At 39.4% G+C, this 17,252-nt stretch overlaps 1 protein-coding gene across 1 annotated transcript; it reads right to left on the bottom strand.

Annotated features, from left to right (window-relative positions):
* Positions 1-1,943: 1,943 nt before the first annotated feature.
* LOC122812840 (P2X purinoceptor 7-like) lies at positions 1,944-5,685 on the bottom strand. Its single transcript, XM_044084886.1, has 3 exons — positions 3,710-5,685; positions 3,196-3,441; positions 1,944-2,355 (listed from the first exon to the last, which is right to left on the bottom strand). Exons 1-3 carry the CDS (start codon positions 3,929-3,931, stop codon positions 2,089-2,091), a joined length of 735 nt encoding a protein of 244 aa, XP_043940821.1. The 5' UTR covers positions 3,932-5,685; the 3' UTR covers positions 1,944-2,088.
* Positions 5,686-17,252: the final 11,567 nt, after the last annotated feature.

Here is a 17,252-nt window from a genome sequence, read left to right as displayed (position 1 = left end):
ACACTGATTAGTGTATCTAATGCAACTATTCTAAAAAAAATCAGTTCCGTAAACATGTGTGTATGAATGTATATAAATCTGTACCGTAAACGTGTGTGTATGTATATATATATATATATATATATATATATATATATATACACATATACATATATATATATATATATATATATATATATATATATACATATATATATATATATATATATATATATATATATATATATATATATATATATATATATATATATATATATATATATATATATATATATACATATATATATATATATATATATATATATATATATATATATATATAGATATAGATATATATATATATCTATATATCTATCTATATATATATATATATATATATATATATATATATATATATATATATATATATACCTATCTGTATTGATAGTATACGTTTATATATCTACATCGATAGCCCTGTGTTGCATGTAAAAAACAGTATAGAACTCTGTAGGACACTATGTATGTTTTGCACTGTCTGTCTATACAGACACTGAATGTGTGTGTGTGTGTGTGTGTGTGTGTGTGTGTGTGTGTGTGTGTGTGTATTTCTGCCACTACAGACACACGCACGCACACACATACATTGTTATTTACATATATATGTATGTATGTACAAATACATGCATACATATATGTGTGTGTCTACATATATACGCATAGATATGTAAACAATGTTTATTATTTATAGTATAATTGTAGTGACAATGATTTTCAGTGTTGATGTTTATAAGCTAGGCTGAAGTGCTTATTGCAATTAATATCAACGGACAGATTTCCACATTTGTCCTCTCACCTTAGTTGGTATGGCCATCCTGAGTCAATTGTTCAACTGTAATGTTCATTGATAACACTCTATGCATATTACACACCAACTCAACATGTGTTAACCCCCACTAGCAGCAGCTAAAGTAAAAAATTTGATCCCAAGCAGATTAAAACCTTCACCAGGACGTGATGGTATAAACAGCATCACTGAACTGTCCAGTGTGCTGGACAAGGCAATTATGCCCAGTTCTACAACAATATTTGTATGTAGCAGATCATCATTGCCCTCCGTAAGTACAAAAACACATAGTGTAAATTGGACCCAATAGCATCACAGGCTGTGATATACATAGCCTGCGACATGAATTAGCATTTAATAACTTGACATTCAATCTTCATTTATGCTCTACCACCATATGTTAGTCCATTTTCATTCAGTCTGTAGCTGATGTAATGGCATTCACAAATGGATTCTCAGATCAATTATAATCAGTGCAACACATTAAGTGTCATAATATAGCAGTCCATTCAAATCACTTTCTCATTCCTGTTGACCTCTTTCACAGCAATGAGTACTCGCAATGTTTTATTATTTCTAAGAAATGCCGGTGGTAGGCTTCACTGAAAGCAGTATTACCCGATTACATTTGTCCATTTGTTCTCAAGCTACACATTGAATATTGGAACGTGACTGTCAATTTTGTATATATCTGTCTACACGTACATGCAGCAATGTATGTCATAATATATGTTTATATTTTACATATAGACAACCACACTTACACAAGTGTGGGTGTATGTATAAATATATATATATATATATATATATATATATATATATATATATATATATATATATATATACACACACACACACATATATATATATATATATATATATATATATATATAGTAAATGTAAAAATACATGAACACGTATATGCTTATACACAGACATACATATGTACACTCAGTGTTCATAAGCTTGTGTGTGAATCTGGGTGTGCAGTACAGTGCTATTACTAACTCAATGAATAAAAATGAGCTATAGTTTTGATACACTGCAATAAATAAAAGTGTAAATTTTGTTTAGTACTTTTATTATAGTCAGTAAATCAAGGTTGTACACGGATGATGACTTAATAACTGAAATGAATAACACGGGGCTAAAATACAAATATAATTACAATAAAAAAAACACAAAATTTAAAAGCTATTCAAGATATCTATAGCTTTCATTTAAAGAGAAAACAATAAAGTAAACACAGACATGAAACTTCATCAATCCTCAAATGTTGATGGCCGGAATCCGGTATAGGACCCCTGAGGATCGGGATATTTATCCCGGATACGCCATATACAGCAGCTCGGGATGGGTCTTCTTACTCTACTTCCAAGCCTGCCATACCTCCACAATGTGAACTGCCGGTATGCGGTGTGACGGTTTCGCTTATTTTCATCGGCTTCCTGTGGCAGACCAAATACAGATGTACGATAAGCATGTGCAATCTGAAGAACACTTCTGGGTAGAACACATTCCTGCATTTCCTGTGGATAAGAAGAAACATGTAATTAATAGGTATTGTGAAATACAAGTGAAAATTGACACAAATGGCGCTATCACATTGAAGGTATGATGTCCATAGATTGTGATGTACTTGTGACCACTACCCTATGAACATGCATGACAATTTCCGATGCGTATTGCAAAACAGAAGTGATGGACCAATTGTCTATAAATTTTTGGTTAGCTTACTCCTGTAAAGTCTGAATGTGATGATGTTAAAGTTATGCATAGGTATGTACTGAGACATTCAAGCCAAAAATGGGTACGGTCATTGCTTTTAGCTATAATTTTAAATGAGTCAAACAGCTTAATCATGACTATACACCAGTTTACCCAAGCATATTGATGCATGTAGCCTTCAGATTCTCATCCTGTCTGTTTACCGTCTGTTACCTGTGTTGTTAGACACAGTGAAGGCCGATGCGGATAGCAGTGGACTACATCTCCATCACTGCTAATGCTTTGACCAATACCTTATTATAGAAAATTGATGCAACCGATTACAACAAAGAATAAAAAATGAGTTGAAGTACTGCCAGCTCTGCCATCGCAAATTAAAATCCAAATTGATTTAATATGCAATGTATGCAAATTACTGGAGTATGGAACACATATGTATACATATGATGAACAATTTAGTTACAGATATGTAGAATAAGTAGCCTTACTTGAACATTAAAAATAACACAGATGCAAATGTGTACACAGAGCTGACATTGAATAAAGATCAAACTAATTCACTGCGTTTCATTCAATATGTATGCAGTTTATTGGAAAATCAAATTAGAAGGGACTGTAGTTACAGTATCTCGCATCCTTACCTGCAGAACTGATATGCAGTCTTGTGGATCATAACTGCAGCAAACACTCTCCACTTCTGTAGGCATTACTCGACAGTTGGTGCAAACACACCATTCGGGAACATTGTGCCGTGACTGTGTTGTAGAGGGTTGGCGGATGGCATTGGAAGTGGCCCGCAGAAGATCACTGATAAGGGTTGGTTTCATTTCCGCTATAGTTACACATAAATCTTGAAGTTGCTCTCTTGTAAGTGCTTGAATTTGATCCTAAGCATAAAAAAAAAGTAAAATTGCAATGAACCCACATGAGTACCTATGGATTGGATACTGTCACAGAGTAGCTGAGGTAATCTCTCAGTTGAATACATATAAATGCAAGTTTTTTTACTAAGTGTTGTACAGTAGCACCATTTGCGTGCTAAGATACAAGACAGGCTACTGTGCTAAGTATCATAGTCTGTCATGTGTAAAAAAATTATTAGTATAAGGAAGCATCATGGGAATGATCATATGTACAGTACGGTAGCAGTCGTACCTTTATGTGCCCAATACTGTTGGCTGGTATTCTTCTTCTTCTTCTTCTGGTGCTTACGTTGACACACACTCTTGTTGAACTTGATCTCGGTTGCACCAGTTGTGAGTTGTTTGGAGTAGCTGCTGAGGCGCTGGCAGTAGACGGAAATCTTGGATTTTCCCGGTTTGAAGCACTAGCAATAGCACTTTGACTTGTAAGGGCAATGCTGTTGTTATTTTTCATGATAAAGCTATGGGAATAAAGTTTTGGCAATTGTTTTAGTGAGTGGTAATGACAACGCCAGGTTATCTGATAAACATATTTAACCCCTGTCTATGACAATTACTGATAAGTATGTATATGAGATATGGTTTTAAACAATGTGCAGATACAGCACAGTAAACTGTATTCAGTCCGACTCGTGACACAACATGCTGATTGAACTCATTAGTACTCAAAGCACGAAAGCCAGCAGATTCAATAATTAAGATTATTCTAAGCATACTACCAGTCTTCCATGTTATTGTATGCTGCTACAGGAAACAGACTCCAAAATACATGGCTGATATCTGTGACATGAAAAAGCTAAAAATTGTTGAATATGTGATGTTTATAGATAATCACAGTATTAGTACATTTGAGTTTGTTTTACCATCAAGTCCCCCACGTAAATCTGCAGTCAAATGGCATTCTGCATCCATTTTACGGCCACAGCTTTAATAATTATTTTTTTTATCCGGCAGCATACAACAGAGACACCACAAGACAATGTATAATGAGTACTGTGATTCTTGAGTCTGAAAAAATAAGTTGATTTTTCTTTCTTACATGCACTTGCACTTTCAGTGTTATGTAAACTACTGCTACGCATATGTTGGCAATCAACACACAAAGTGGATGCTTGCTAGCAGCATAGTCCTTGCACAAGTCATCTTCATCTGCATATCACAGTAATTGGACGGGTCTATATCAGTACATACAAACGTATGAAGTTCGAACAACATATGTTCTAACTTAAAACCACAAACTGCACAAACTTCGAAGTCTCAGAATAGTGAATTGTTTTGACAGGGAAGATCATACACAAACATTCAAAATAGTACATATAACCCTACACTAAACTCTACATACACTAATACCTATACACTTACCTTAACCCAAAGCCTAATGCCTGTGACTATCACGCACTCACCGTCACCACGCCCTAACCCTAAATCACTTATCCAGCGCTAATCTTAAAGTGTTTCACTATCGCACACCCACCTTACCCCCTCCCTAACCTTAGCTCACCTAAGCCGCGACCAAACCCTAACGTCCACACAATCACACACTAACCTCAACCCGACCCATAACTTCCCATCACAGTCCTGATACTGGCAAAGCCACTTAAAAGGCCCAGTGTTTTGTGGCTTACCAGTATTCAAACATCTGGTATTCCATATTCATCCCTTTGGATGGACTGATATACACGCTCATTGGATAGCTCAGGTGCATTGAGTCACTGCTATGTGTCAATGCCAGATGATATGGAAGCTGTATGAATCATTATTTGTCATACCTGTGTTAATGCTAATTCCAAAAGCAGTACCAGCATTGCACTGGAATGAAGTATGTTAGAGAACGATGTGAAGTTTGTCAAAGTTTATTAGAGAGCAGAGGGATGAGGCTGGATGTAGTTTTAATAGAAGTTCAGACACTTCATCGGCGACAGACAAACATCACAGACTGTCATATGATTCAAGTGGAAAACATCATTTATAAGCTGTATGAGCTAAGGACAGGCTGAAATCTTCTGCCAAATGGGTGGGTGGATTGGTGCATGGTAATACTGTAGAAACTGTTCTCATGGACACTGTGGTATATGTGTGATTACAATACTAAAGCACAACATGCATCAAAATTATAATGGTGGTACCTGACAAATCAGGAAAGGTAACAGAGTGATGAAAGACTCAGTTTTGTATGCAGAGACTCTTGTCATCAACTGACATACTGTAACTGCGTGAACAATTAACAGACACTTTACAATAATTGACTACAGAACACATTTGGCATAACTAACCTTGGAACAACTCTAGATTTCACATGGATCATCACTGGCCATGAGAAGAAGTACTGAATTATGTTTGTGTAGCATCATACATACTGTGAGGTATGCAAAGGACTTTCACAGTCAATACCTCTTTACATTTTAGGTCACAGTGCCAGATTCTGTGCAAACTTCAGAGTTACTGTTGAACAGACCTCTTAATACAAATAACCAGTTCGGCATTTCAGTAATGCAAAGATGTAAGTTTACCTGTTAAAAAGAATGAAATAAAAGAGGTTATAAGGCAGATTCGTAACTTACTAAGAGCATGGTTTTGAGCAATGTTTGGTTTTATATGCTATATAGACTGAATCTACACATCTGACTGTGGATCCTGGATACCCTGGGTTGCACTGGGAAATCGCGATGCATGCTTCATGACTAGAAGGCCGGTTGATGGTGGAGGTACTGGTGCAATTGTAGATTGAATGTTACGGGGATCCTCTGCAGCAAGCATAACTGGTGTGTTAACAGTAGTGGTTGACTGCAGTCGTTTGAGAATAATCTTTTTCTTAAAGATGTGAAAGTAACCATATTCTTTTCTAACTTTCCTCCGTACGATTGTCCACCGGCAGCTGTTTCTGTTGAACTTACGATGGTACCTTAAAATAAGTAATATAATTTATCACAGTACATAGCTGCATCCATAAACTGAAAAACACACATAAGTGAAGAACAGGTAATAATGTAACATTTCTATACTTAAAAGCTGTAACTGAGGGAAAGGTACATATGCAGCATTTACCGAGCTTAGGTAGATTAGGTCTTTGTGAATGCAAAGTGACAGTAGCCATGGCAGCATTGGGAAATATTCTTCATACAATAAACAGTAGTTTTGGTATTGAGTCATGATGATGAAGATGTGCACTTACACTTGTTTGCCTTGCTTGGTCTTGAGGTATGCGCGATTAAGATGGATGTTATGGTCAATAGCGGCTAGATAATTGCGTGCGCAATAGACTGGATATGAGTATGAGTAGCGTTTGGAGGCATACATTAAAATATGCTGATGGAACTGCTCCAGGTCTGCTGTGGTCCTAAGGATGTAGGTTGGTAACAGGGCCAAAACAAACAAGCAACAATTTAATGAAAAAAAAAAAAAAAAAAAGATTGAACTAAATTTTCTGTCACAATGTATGCTGGTTTGCTGCAAACAAAAGCAATATTTAGAAGTAACTGTACATTACCTGTAACGCAGGAAGTGACGAATCTTTTGAAGGAATTTGTTGTCTGTAATCACTTTCTCCAAAGCCTCATATGCTTTGCTGCCTGGCTCTATCCATGGAGTTGTACGATCTTTCCCTAGGGTCTCATGATTACAATGAACCAAACAGTCCTGATCAGCACCCTGAACGTGCCACTCATGTTCGTTTATCACATGGTGCAAGACACCACCCCACTGCATCTGTAAATAGAGACAAATAGATGACTAGGTCATCCTGTGGCATCAGAGCATACGAAAAACAAGATATAAGGGTGGTAATACCACAAGTTTACCATAAACTCTTCCGCCGTGCTGTAATGCTGGCAGCAATACCAGAAATGATTTCTGATGTCTTTACACCATTTCCACAGCACTCTGCATCCTTTTTTCTGACCAGCCTATGGAAGATAGTGTAACATGGATGTACGTGAGTACTGAAATGGCAATGTCAGTGTTATGTATAACAAATAAAAGATGCACATTATTGTCTTAACACACTGTTATACAGTTACCTTATTAATTCTTCGCGATAGATTTTTCGCTGCATGCCAGATGTCAAAAGAATGATAGACTGTGGAATAGCGTGTGCCTATAATGGGTTGTAAATAACAAGTATGAGTTAACTAACAGTGGTACAGTGTCAATGAATGTAGCTTCTTTACATACGATTCGATACAACATACTTTTACCTTAGCAAGTTTCACTTGCTTGCAGCTGTGTTATATAAACAAATTATCATGTGTCAGAGCAACAATGTGCAGAAGACATGTGAACCTGTTGCAGAAACTTATTTTAAATGGTATACCATGTTACATTTGGAAGGATAATCAGTGTAAAGGGGCAAAGTACCTATAATGCACAGAATTACTTTATTATTGCAAGCAAAGTGGGACAGAATGCAGCTGTTCAGCAATTATGCATCCACATAAAGCACATTTCATTCATGTCTTCATTCCCATACATCTTGGAATGCTGGCTAACCATAGCATTGAATTCATAAACGATGCCTGTACTAACAAGAGATAAATGAAACTCAAATGATGTATCCCATGGATGGATTTACAAAGTTATTACCTGGTTCATTGCAGGTTACTGTTAGCAAGGTACCATTGAACTAGTAGGATCAAGGTCTGTCCGATGTGTATGTCTTTTTTTTTTCAATAACAAGCAATGGTAATGATCTATTAATCAGATTGGAACCATTGGGTTGCAGGTGCAGATACTTACGCATGAGTTTTGCAATTTGTGGATGTTCATCCGTGACCACCTCATCCACAGTGACATTAGCCTCCATTAACTTGTTCATGCATCGCTGAAATGCAACTTTCTCCATTTTAGAGGAGCACAGCTCTGTTTCACGCTTGTCAACTACTGTCATCAGCAGTACTTCCTTGGTGTTCAGATCCATTAGAGTGTATGTACAATACTGTGCCGAATGCCCTGGACTATCCATCCGTGCATCACCTGCATATAGATAAGAAGTGTTAGTACTTCAACAGTTGGATATAGTCTCAAAAAACAAAATTTTGTATAGATGACGCATCATTACCCATGAGTTTAATGGCAGCATTTTGACGTGCAGAGAGCATTCTGCTGACCATACCCTCCCAGTAGTTATTGATTACCGGGACAATGTATAGGCGCTGGTACCTGTAAAAAGCAGAAGGGGATATAAAAGGTAGACTCAGACACCTTGCTAACAAGGAAATCTTAGCATAATTGTTGCCTGTCAGAGTAGTCGCAGCAGCAAGCATTAAATCTCCAGCATTTAAACCACTTTTTATTTGCGGCTGGCTGCACCACTTGTATACTGTGTGACCCCGTGAGCACACCTGAAAGAGAAAGAATAGTGCATTTAAATTGTGGCATCTTGCATTAACATGATTATGTTATGGGATATTCACTACTTATCACATTTACCCATAGTAGTGTGACGCAAGATCCAGACCTTTGAATGGACTGCTGTGGCTCCATCCCACATATGCGACAAACGGGAAAATTGCATTGATTTGCAAGTTCCATAAGATTTTTCTGGTACACTAACAGTACTCTGTCTTGTGAAATCAATTCTGCAATGTGATCATCAATGTAATTTGAACTTTCTGTGGCTTGGTGACCATCCATAGAGGTTTCCCTTGGTTCTGTGGTATGAAATTCCAAAAAGTCATTATCCCGGCCTTCTTCAGCATCACTATATTGTATTGGTTGACTGAGATTCAGCCATGATTGAATGACAGGGCCGAGGAACAATGGATATATGTAAGAAAAATAGATAGACAAAAATATTAGAAAAATTATGCAGAATACTGAATGAAATAAAGTATATTAGCATGGATGAAGTTAAGTATACTAGCAGGTAAATGAGCAAATGGTTGAAAGCGTACCAGTCAAAGTCATCAGCAGAGTTTGTTGAGTGGTATCCTGTATGAGTAACAGTACGTGAATTTTCTGAGTCTACATTCAAAGACCTGAGTGTAGAAAGGACAAGATAGGTTACGCAAGTAAATGAAACCTATTGATTAACATAACTGTTGTAATTGGCATTTGTGCAGTACTGTGTGAAAGTGATTCTACTAACCGGACAACTGTCATACGTGTCTTTGAAGAAGCCATATTTTTTGGGATGGACAGACAACTTGGCATAAGACAGCCACTGTCTGCAGTTTTCTCCTCGGAAGAAACTGGCAATTGGTTGTGACCATTCTCATGACCGTGAAAATTGCTGTCTGCAGTTTTATCCTCGCCAAAAAATGGCAATTGGTTAGGACCATTCTCATGACCTGTAGAATTGCTGAAAGACAATAATGCACAAGTCACTCACTAATTTCTCAGTATTGAGTAATTATTAATCATGAAATGTTGATGCACTATGTCACATGACATTACCCACTGAAGGCACATCCAATGCTTGTTGCTGAAAGTGTAGACGATGACAATGAAATGTTGTGGCCCCCATGTAAGGGTTGTTCTTTTGAAGTTTTTGGCGTAGAATGCTGCACCGGTGCATGCAAAGAAAACGATTCAGCGTGGTTGACAAGTCTGTTTGTATAATACCTGTAACAGGAGTAAAGTGATGCACTTAAGTTGTGATTATGAGTGCATATCATCAACACTTTTAAGTGTTTCTGAGATTTTGTTTCACTTAACATGTAAGCATTTTCAATACAGAAATACAGGACAGTGCATTGCTGAAGTAACACATGAACACTGGCAATGTGCAGTTAGTAATCAATGCAAAGGAAACAGAAGAGATTATTGATTACTATGTATCAATATTAACATTCACCATTAACATGTGAGAATGCCTTACTGAATATTTTAGTGTGTGTTGTCCAAGAATATTAAGTGGGATAAGCCTTGATGAATGCTGACAGGAGAGGGTTGCATTCAGAAATTCCAAGATTGACTCTATTTTACAGCTGATAACGAATCAGTATCAATTCCAAAGAAAAACAGTATCAAAATTAAATTCAAAAAGAGTGTATCATTACAAGTATGCAATAGACCAAAGATTAAAAGTGAACATGTTAAAACTCACATATCAAGCAGGATCTTAGCCACAGCCGAATGGGATGATAAATGAAGTGATTCCTTAACAGACATCCAGCGATCATACTGTTCTGTAATTGCAATGCGAGTTTGGGAACGCTTGGCATCGCGTTCTTTCTTGAAACGTTTTCTTGCAGACTCAGTCAAAGCTGACCTTTTACCACGCTTCCTTGTAACTGGTGTTGTAGCTGTGTGCACTGATATGGCAGACATGGCTGATCCTGTTCTACTGAAGACCCTAACTGATGTTTAAAATATGACAACAAATTGTTACTGCGTCATGTTGTATGACACTCAATTAAAAGCACTATGACCTAAAGCAATGTATGAAACACCATGAAGGTGCATCACTGTGACAGACAGCTGAAATAAATGCAGCTATTATTTCCAACACACATTATTATTTTTAGTCAGAGTTATACTGTGTCCAGCAGCTGGACATGGCAGGAAATATATCCACACACCACAATGAGAATGTATTGCAATGCGCTTATGTGCAATTAAAGGTACTCTGGTATGTATGCAGCTATGATGGCCATAGTGAGCCTGTAGATAGTAAGTAGTGTAGTACATAGAATGACTTGAACTAGGGAATGTAGTAATTGTGAGCATCACAAAGATGACCGACCATTGTTTGATTATGAAAGATTTATGTACTCCGCCATGGCCTAATCTTCATGTATAATGACCATATGGGTTGAATGGTGTATATCTTGTGTAGAGAGCTGGTAGTGTGCCTGATCAACTGATATGCATTGTTGTATGGTGAGATATTCTACAGGGTCAGTAGAGATTCCTTAACAAAGTATGCAATGTGCCTTACTGCAAAGGCTCATAGTCGCAGTTTACAGTAACCCAAGTTGCAGGGTGCACAAAGACACAATTACAGTGAAGGGTGTTGCAGAAGTTCAGTTTCACCTCACCTATGTCACAGGGGGTTGGAGCAAATGGATGTACACAAGTATACATGAAGATAGACAATGCTGTTTAGAATGGAACAATAGACAATAGTAATGCATGGTTTGAAGGTTGAATAATTATCGACTGTATAATTTTTTTTACAATCATGTATCATGTAGGTAATTGAAACATTCCTGTCTTCTACAGAATGTTGAGTAATATTGCGTTTTGATTCATAATCACTCAGGGCCCGGAAAAGTTATTGAAAACTTTTAGTTATGTACTTACCATTACTTGGGATGTATGGGATCCATGTCACCTACATTCATAACTGATGGGTTCGGAGCAGATCCGTCGGCTCTTGACTCGGCCACTATATACTAGAACAAAGTCTCTCATGGGCTGGGCTTCCCCTTATCCCAGAATGCACCACGCCTGCTTACCCATATCTTGTTTGTTCGCTTTCATACATTCATACACGTACAGAAAAACCATACCAATAACTGTAACCAACTAGAGGCCTTCCAGAGGAGAGCTCACCAAGAGCAATATTTCCTCCAAATCCAAAAGGTAGGGTGAAGGAGGGTGGGTATGTATGAATGTAGGCGAGATGGATCACATACATCCAAAGTTATGGTAAGTACATAATTAAAAGATGTAATGGGATCCTATCTCGCCTACATTCATAACTGCTGGCACAGCATCCCTAGCACCTAAATCCCGGGTGGCTCATTGGAACACACTCCTGAGAACTGCGGAACCAAATGACGCTCTTTCCCTTGGAAGCCACATCAACCTTGTAATGAGAAAAGAAGGTGTGCGGGGAAGACCAAGTAGCAGCAGCACAAATATCATCTATTGAAACTTTGGAGTGAAAGGCTACAGAGGTGGCCATAGCCCTGGTAGAATGAGCTTTAAGTGGGAAAGGTAACTCTCTGCCTGACTGGGAATAAATGAAAGAGATGCAATCCTTAATCCATTTGGCTATGGTGGTGTTGGCAACTGGTAGACAGAAACCTATTATACGCAAAGGACACAAACAGTTGGTTAGATTTTCATGTCTGACTGGTCCTATCTAAGTAAAAACGCAGTTGCCTGTGAACATGCAACTGGTGGAAGGTATATTCTGCTCTATTATAAAAATTTGGAAAGAAAACGGGGAGCTCCAATGATTGCTGAATGCACAAAGGGGATGCTACCTTAGGCAAAAAGGATGGATTCAATCTGAGGGAAACTCTGTCTTTATGAAAAATCAAATAAGGAGGAGTAGAACATCTGGGCACCTATGTTCTGGGATAACGCCTCACGAAGATTACCCGCAAGAGACTCTCCTAACTCCTTGAGGAGGTCCCTTTGGAGCCTTGTAAAATGACAGAGATAGTTCAGTGACCGCAGGGTAAAGGTCGTTGAAGAAAGGGTACGCTTCCCGTACCTATCCATGCTCCTAGAATCATTATTAGGAGGATGAAGAGACGTTGAAGACTCTGCCACGTCCTGCTGAGTGGCTGATGCCACCACCATAGTATCAACTGCAACACCCTTAGTGAGGAATTCCTTCTGGGGAGGGGCTGAAAGAAACTTATTAGGTCTGGCAGGCACCGGTTTCACTGTATCAGGATGTTCCCACACCCTCCGAGAGATTACATCTAATAACTCGAAGGGTGGAGACACCCAGGAGGAGGAGGGCTGGGCCCCAAAGGCCTTGAGGAAGACTGACTCCTCAGCGGTAGGGGCTTTGGATTGCCAATCGCCTCTCTGTCTCAAGATCTGAAGGATATCCGAGAAGGAGACGTCATCCGAGGATGAATTTGGGCACCCCTCCACATCATCGAGGTCAGTATCTGAAGTGACGGACTCATCTTGGTAATCAACGTGCTTCCTCTTGCACAGTTTCTTCCTTGGGGGTTCATCCTAAGCAGATTCTGAAGGACCCCCCCGGAAGAAGGGAACCCTCTAAGGGGGTATCCTCAGGCCACGGGGCCCCACTGTCGTGGGAAAGAATGTCTCCAGAGGCACCATTACCAAAAACTTGAGACGGTGAGGTAGAAACCTGCTGAACTGGCAAGGTCATGGCCAGTGCACTCCTCATGGCCTCAAAAGCAGGACCTCCAGACTCTGCAGAGGGCACTTGCTGAGAGACAATGGCGGTACCGGGAATACCTGGGGCCGATGCTCCGAGGGGAAGACTGGGCATGGAAGAGGAGAGCTCCACAGTGTTGCCCCCCTCGGCCCCCGCCGAGGAAGACCCGGTACCAAACCATGACACTGAGGACCGGGTAGGAATGAAGGTCGGAGCTTTGAAACTACGAGGGGGTCCGTGCTCCGACTGGACGATTCTGCTGCGTGCTGCCAGCACCGACTACAACGGCTACAAGGGGGTCGGCGGAGGAATCAAATGCATGGAATGGGGAATCGGCTCAGAAGCAGAGTGGGCTGGTGCCGAGATCATTTTAGTAAAAACTGGGTACTGGAACAGCGTCTGGATAACCCTATCCAAATCCGAATCCGACAACCTCGAGGATTTGGAGGAAATAGACTGTTGCCGCGAAGACTTCTGCCTCGGCTCCGATAAAACAGGTGATCGGCTCCAAAAGGGTTCCAACACTATCGGACCCGAGACCGGAACCGTTAGTGAAGGTGTCGGTGCCGAAGGCGGCTCCGGGGAGGAGGGGGAAGAGTCTGAGCTGCACACCTCCAACGGCTCCAAAACCAGAGGAACCAAAGTAGGTGATTGGCCTCTCGATGCACTAACCTGCGGCTCCAACACCAAGGGAGCAGAGGAAAGAAGCACCGAGGCAGACCCTTCAGCCATCGGCTACGAAGCCAATGGAGCCGAGGAAGAAGAAGTCGATCCATGTTTCTTAGATGTCTGGTCGGACGGACTGGTCGTAGCAGACAATCTATGCTTCTTGTGTGTCCGGCCTGACGGACTGGTCAGAGCCGACGATATCTTATTTTTAGAAGATGGATATGAAGCCAACGCTTCATCAAATGAAGGCTTAATAAGACCTCTAAGTATGAGCTTGTTTTTTCTTTCCTGAAGGACCCTGGAAGAAAAAGCGTGACAAACACTGCAAGTATCTTGTAGATGTTTAGGCCCTAAACAGTACACGCAGATGGCATGACTGTCTGTAATCGACATTTTATAATTACATTTAGCACATTTTTTAAATCCTGATTTCTGCTCCTTCGACTTCTTATATAAGTTTATAACAGATAAGGAAAAAGCTGAACACAGTACACCGAAGTAAGGTAATATATGGGCTAAAGTCCTCTAACTTAAACGGGCTTAACCCGATACAACAGAAAACACAGAGAAACAACAAATTCAGTCACACACAATCAAGTAAAACACACAGTAAAACACACAGTAAAGGGCAAAGGCCCTCTAATTTTAACGGTCCTTGCCCAGTGTACTATAAGTGCGAAAATATAAAATTTTCTAAAATTCACACAAACTGAAAACAAACGTTCACAAAGCTGATAAAACAGGTGTTTGTTGAAATTCTGAAAGAAACCCTAGTCAAAAAGACCAAAAAGGTAAAGAAAATACACTTAGCTCCAGCCAAGTCGAGACCACGTCCATCCGGAAAAGCGGAAAACGATATCTGGGGAAGCAGGCATGGTGCATTCTGGGATAAGGGGAAGCACAGCCAGTGAGAGACTTCGTTCTAGTATATAGTGGCCGAGTCGGAGCTGACAGATCTGCTCCGAACCCATCAGTTATGAATGTAGGCGAGATAGGATCCCATTACATCAGGCAGTGATTTACAATAAGTAACTCAGACAGAAAATCAACCTTACTGGATGCTTTAGACAGTGCAGTACTGGTAGTACCTATGGCATAATTATAACAGAGATAGTCACCCTGACCGAAACCTGGCTAAAACCTCACATTAACAGTGAGCAAATACAGGTTATGGCATACTAAGAGTAGACCGGCTAAACAAGAAAGTAGGCGCTGTAGCTATAATATTGAAACAGCATCTAAATATCCAGATGCAGAAATCAGCTCCACAACTAGGCAATGAAGAAAAAAGTTTATAGCAACCTCAAAATAAAACAAAACAAAACCATCAACATAATTGGATGCTACTTCCCACCTGGCCAGAACATCCCTCCACATGATAACCTCCTCAGCTGGTCTACCCACCATCTTCCACAAGAAAATATGATTTTAGGTTATTTCAATATTAACTGGCAATCCTGTTCTGTCAAACATCCAAAACATCATGTAAACCTTCATGGCTTCACACAAATAGTCCTGTCACCAACCAGGATAAATAAAAACTCCAACAATCCCACTACCCTGGACTGGATACTAGACAGTAAGAGCCCACAGTCATATATAACAGGCTGCTTATCAGATAGACACAGTGATCAATCACCAACATTTATACTCAAAAAATACCTATACCAACCTAAACCTGTCATCTATAGTCAAATACGTCAAAAAATAAACTTTAACACATTCACAATCATCTCATCCATGAACGAATGTAATTGGTAACCTCTAAAGTACCTCAGTGTTGATGACGCAGTTTAATTATTTTAATACTACCTTCCTGATCATCCTTAATTACCATGCCCCCATAAGACTTTGCTGAATCAAAGCACAACCCTCCCCATGGCTACAGAAAACCAGTAAGTCAGAAATGAAAAACAGGGATAAAGGATAAAGCATGGGAGCAGTGGCACAAAACAAAAAACCCTCAACTAGACAGAAATTCATCGAACTACGCAATAGAGTGAAAAAAATAAAAACGGACATATTCCAATACTAGCAATCTGCTCTAGACTCCTCACCAACCGAGCACCAAACAATTGTGGTCCTCCATAAACTCCATCCTCCACCCAGGAAAACTCAGTACCCCTCCTCCTAACATACCTCACTCAACACACACTTCACACAAACCATACTATCAATAGCTAAACACAACCTCCCTCCCCTCCAACCCACACCTTCAACTATTAATCTCCCCACTGCCTTCTCTTTTTTCTACTGTACCTTCCTCCAACATAAACAAACTGTTAAGTAACAACCTCTATAGTTTGAGACTGTGTATTATCTCTAGTAGATGTGGGCAATTGCTACTCGAAGTTGGCTTTATAGGATTTCACTAGCAGTCTTAGTTAGTTGTTCAACTTAAGGAGAGCTAGCTTTCAATTGTGCACCTGCTCCTTCCTGGGACTGGACAGCGATGTATTCTTTTTGCTATATAGTTTTTTTATTGCTGATGTCCACCATGCATGCTTAATCTTCCACGCAGAGGATTATTTTGTACTGTCAGGTATTCATGATTGCATGCATGTATATAAATGCTGGTATAGAACTTTGGTATAAATTTGGACATAGGTCAACGTTACTAAACTGGAGGGGGTGGTCTATGAAGCTGTTTATACCATCCATCATTAGGTTGTAATCCACTTTTTAGAATTTTTTTATGTTAGAACATACTTGGGGGGGGGGCAATGGCAAAAAAAATATATATATATCAAAGGTTCTTTTGTCACTGTACAAGACATATTACTGAAATGTTAGACTACAATACCATGAACCATCCTTTGATGTATAGATTGCAGTACTTGAAAGGCAGTTGAAGGATACTTAAAGGTCGAAGATATACATTCGTAGAGGGATGGTGATGTCAGTGGCACTGTTAGAAGCCCATTTTGAGGCCAGGGCACAGAGTACCATAACTATATACCGGTGTATCCGAATGAACACTAAAAACATGCCCTGTCACATAGATGCTTAAATTGCATTACATGGCAGCATTGCTCCTCTCTTCTTTTGTCATGTCTAAAAAAATCAATAAGGT

This window comes from Protopterus annectens, chromosome 10.part0, assembly GCF_019279795.1.
Source record: "Protopterus annectens isolate FY-2018-M chromosome 10.part0, PAN1.0, whole genome shotgun sequence".
NCBI classification, from domain to species: domain Eukaryota; kingdom Metazoa; phylum Chordata; order Ceratodontiformes; family Protopteridae; genus Protopterus; species Protopterus annectens.
Note: the sequence above shows the minus strand (reverse complement) of the source record. Positions and strands in the feature narration are given on the sequence as shown.

Excerpts from the sequence above, each read along its gene's own strand:
- LOC122812840 (XM_044084886.1), bottom strand. The coding sequence starts at position 3,931 with ATGAAAAATAACAACAGCATTGCCCTTACAAGTCAAAGTGCTATTGCT. Across the intron at positions 3,442-3,709 it reads ACAGTATTGGGCACATAAAG|GATCAAATTCAAGCACTTAC; the intron begins GTACGACTGCTA and ends TTTTATGCTTAG. Across the intron at positions 2,356-3,195 it reads ACTGCATATCAGTTCTGCAG|GAAATGCAGGAATGTGTTCT; the intron begins GTAAGGATGCGA and ends TCTTATCCACAG.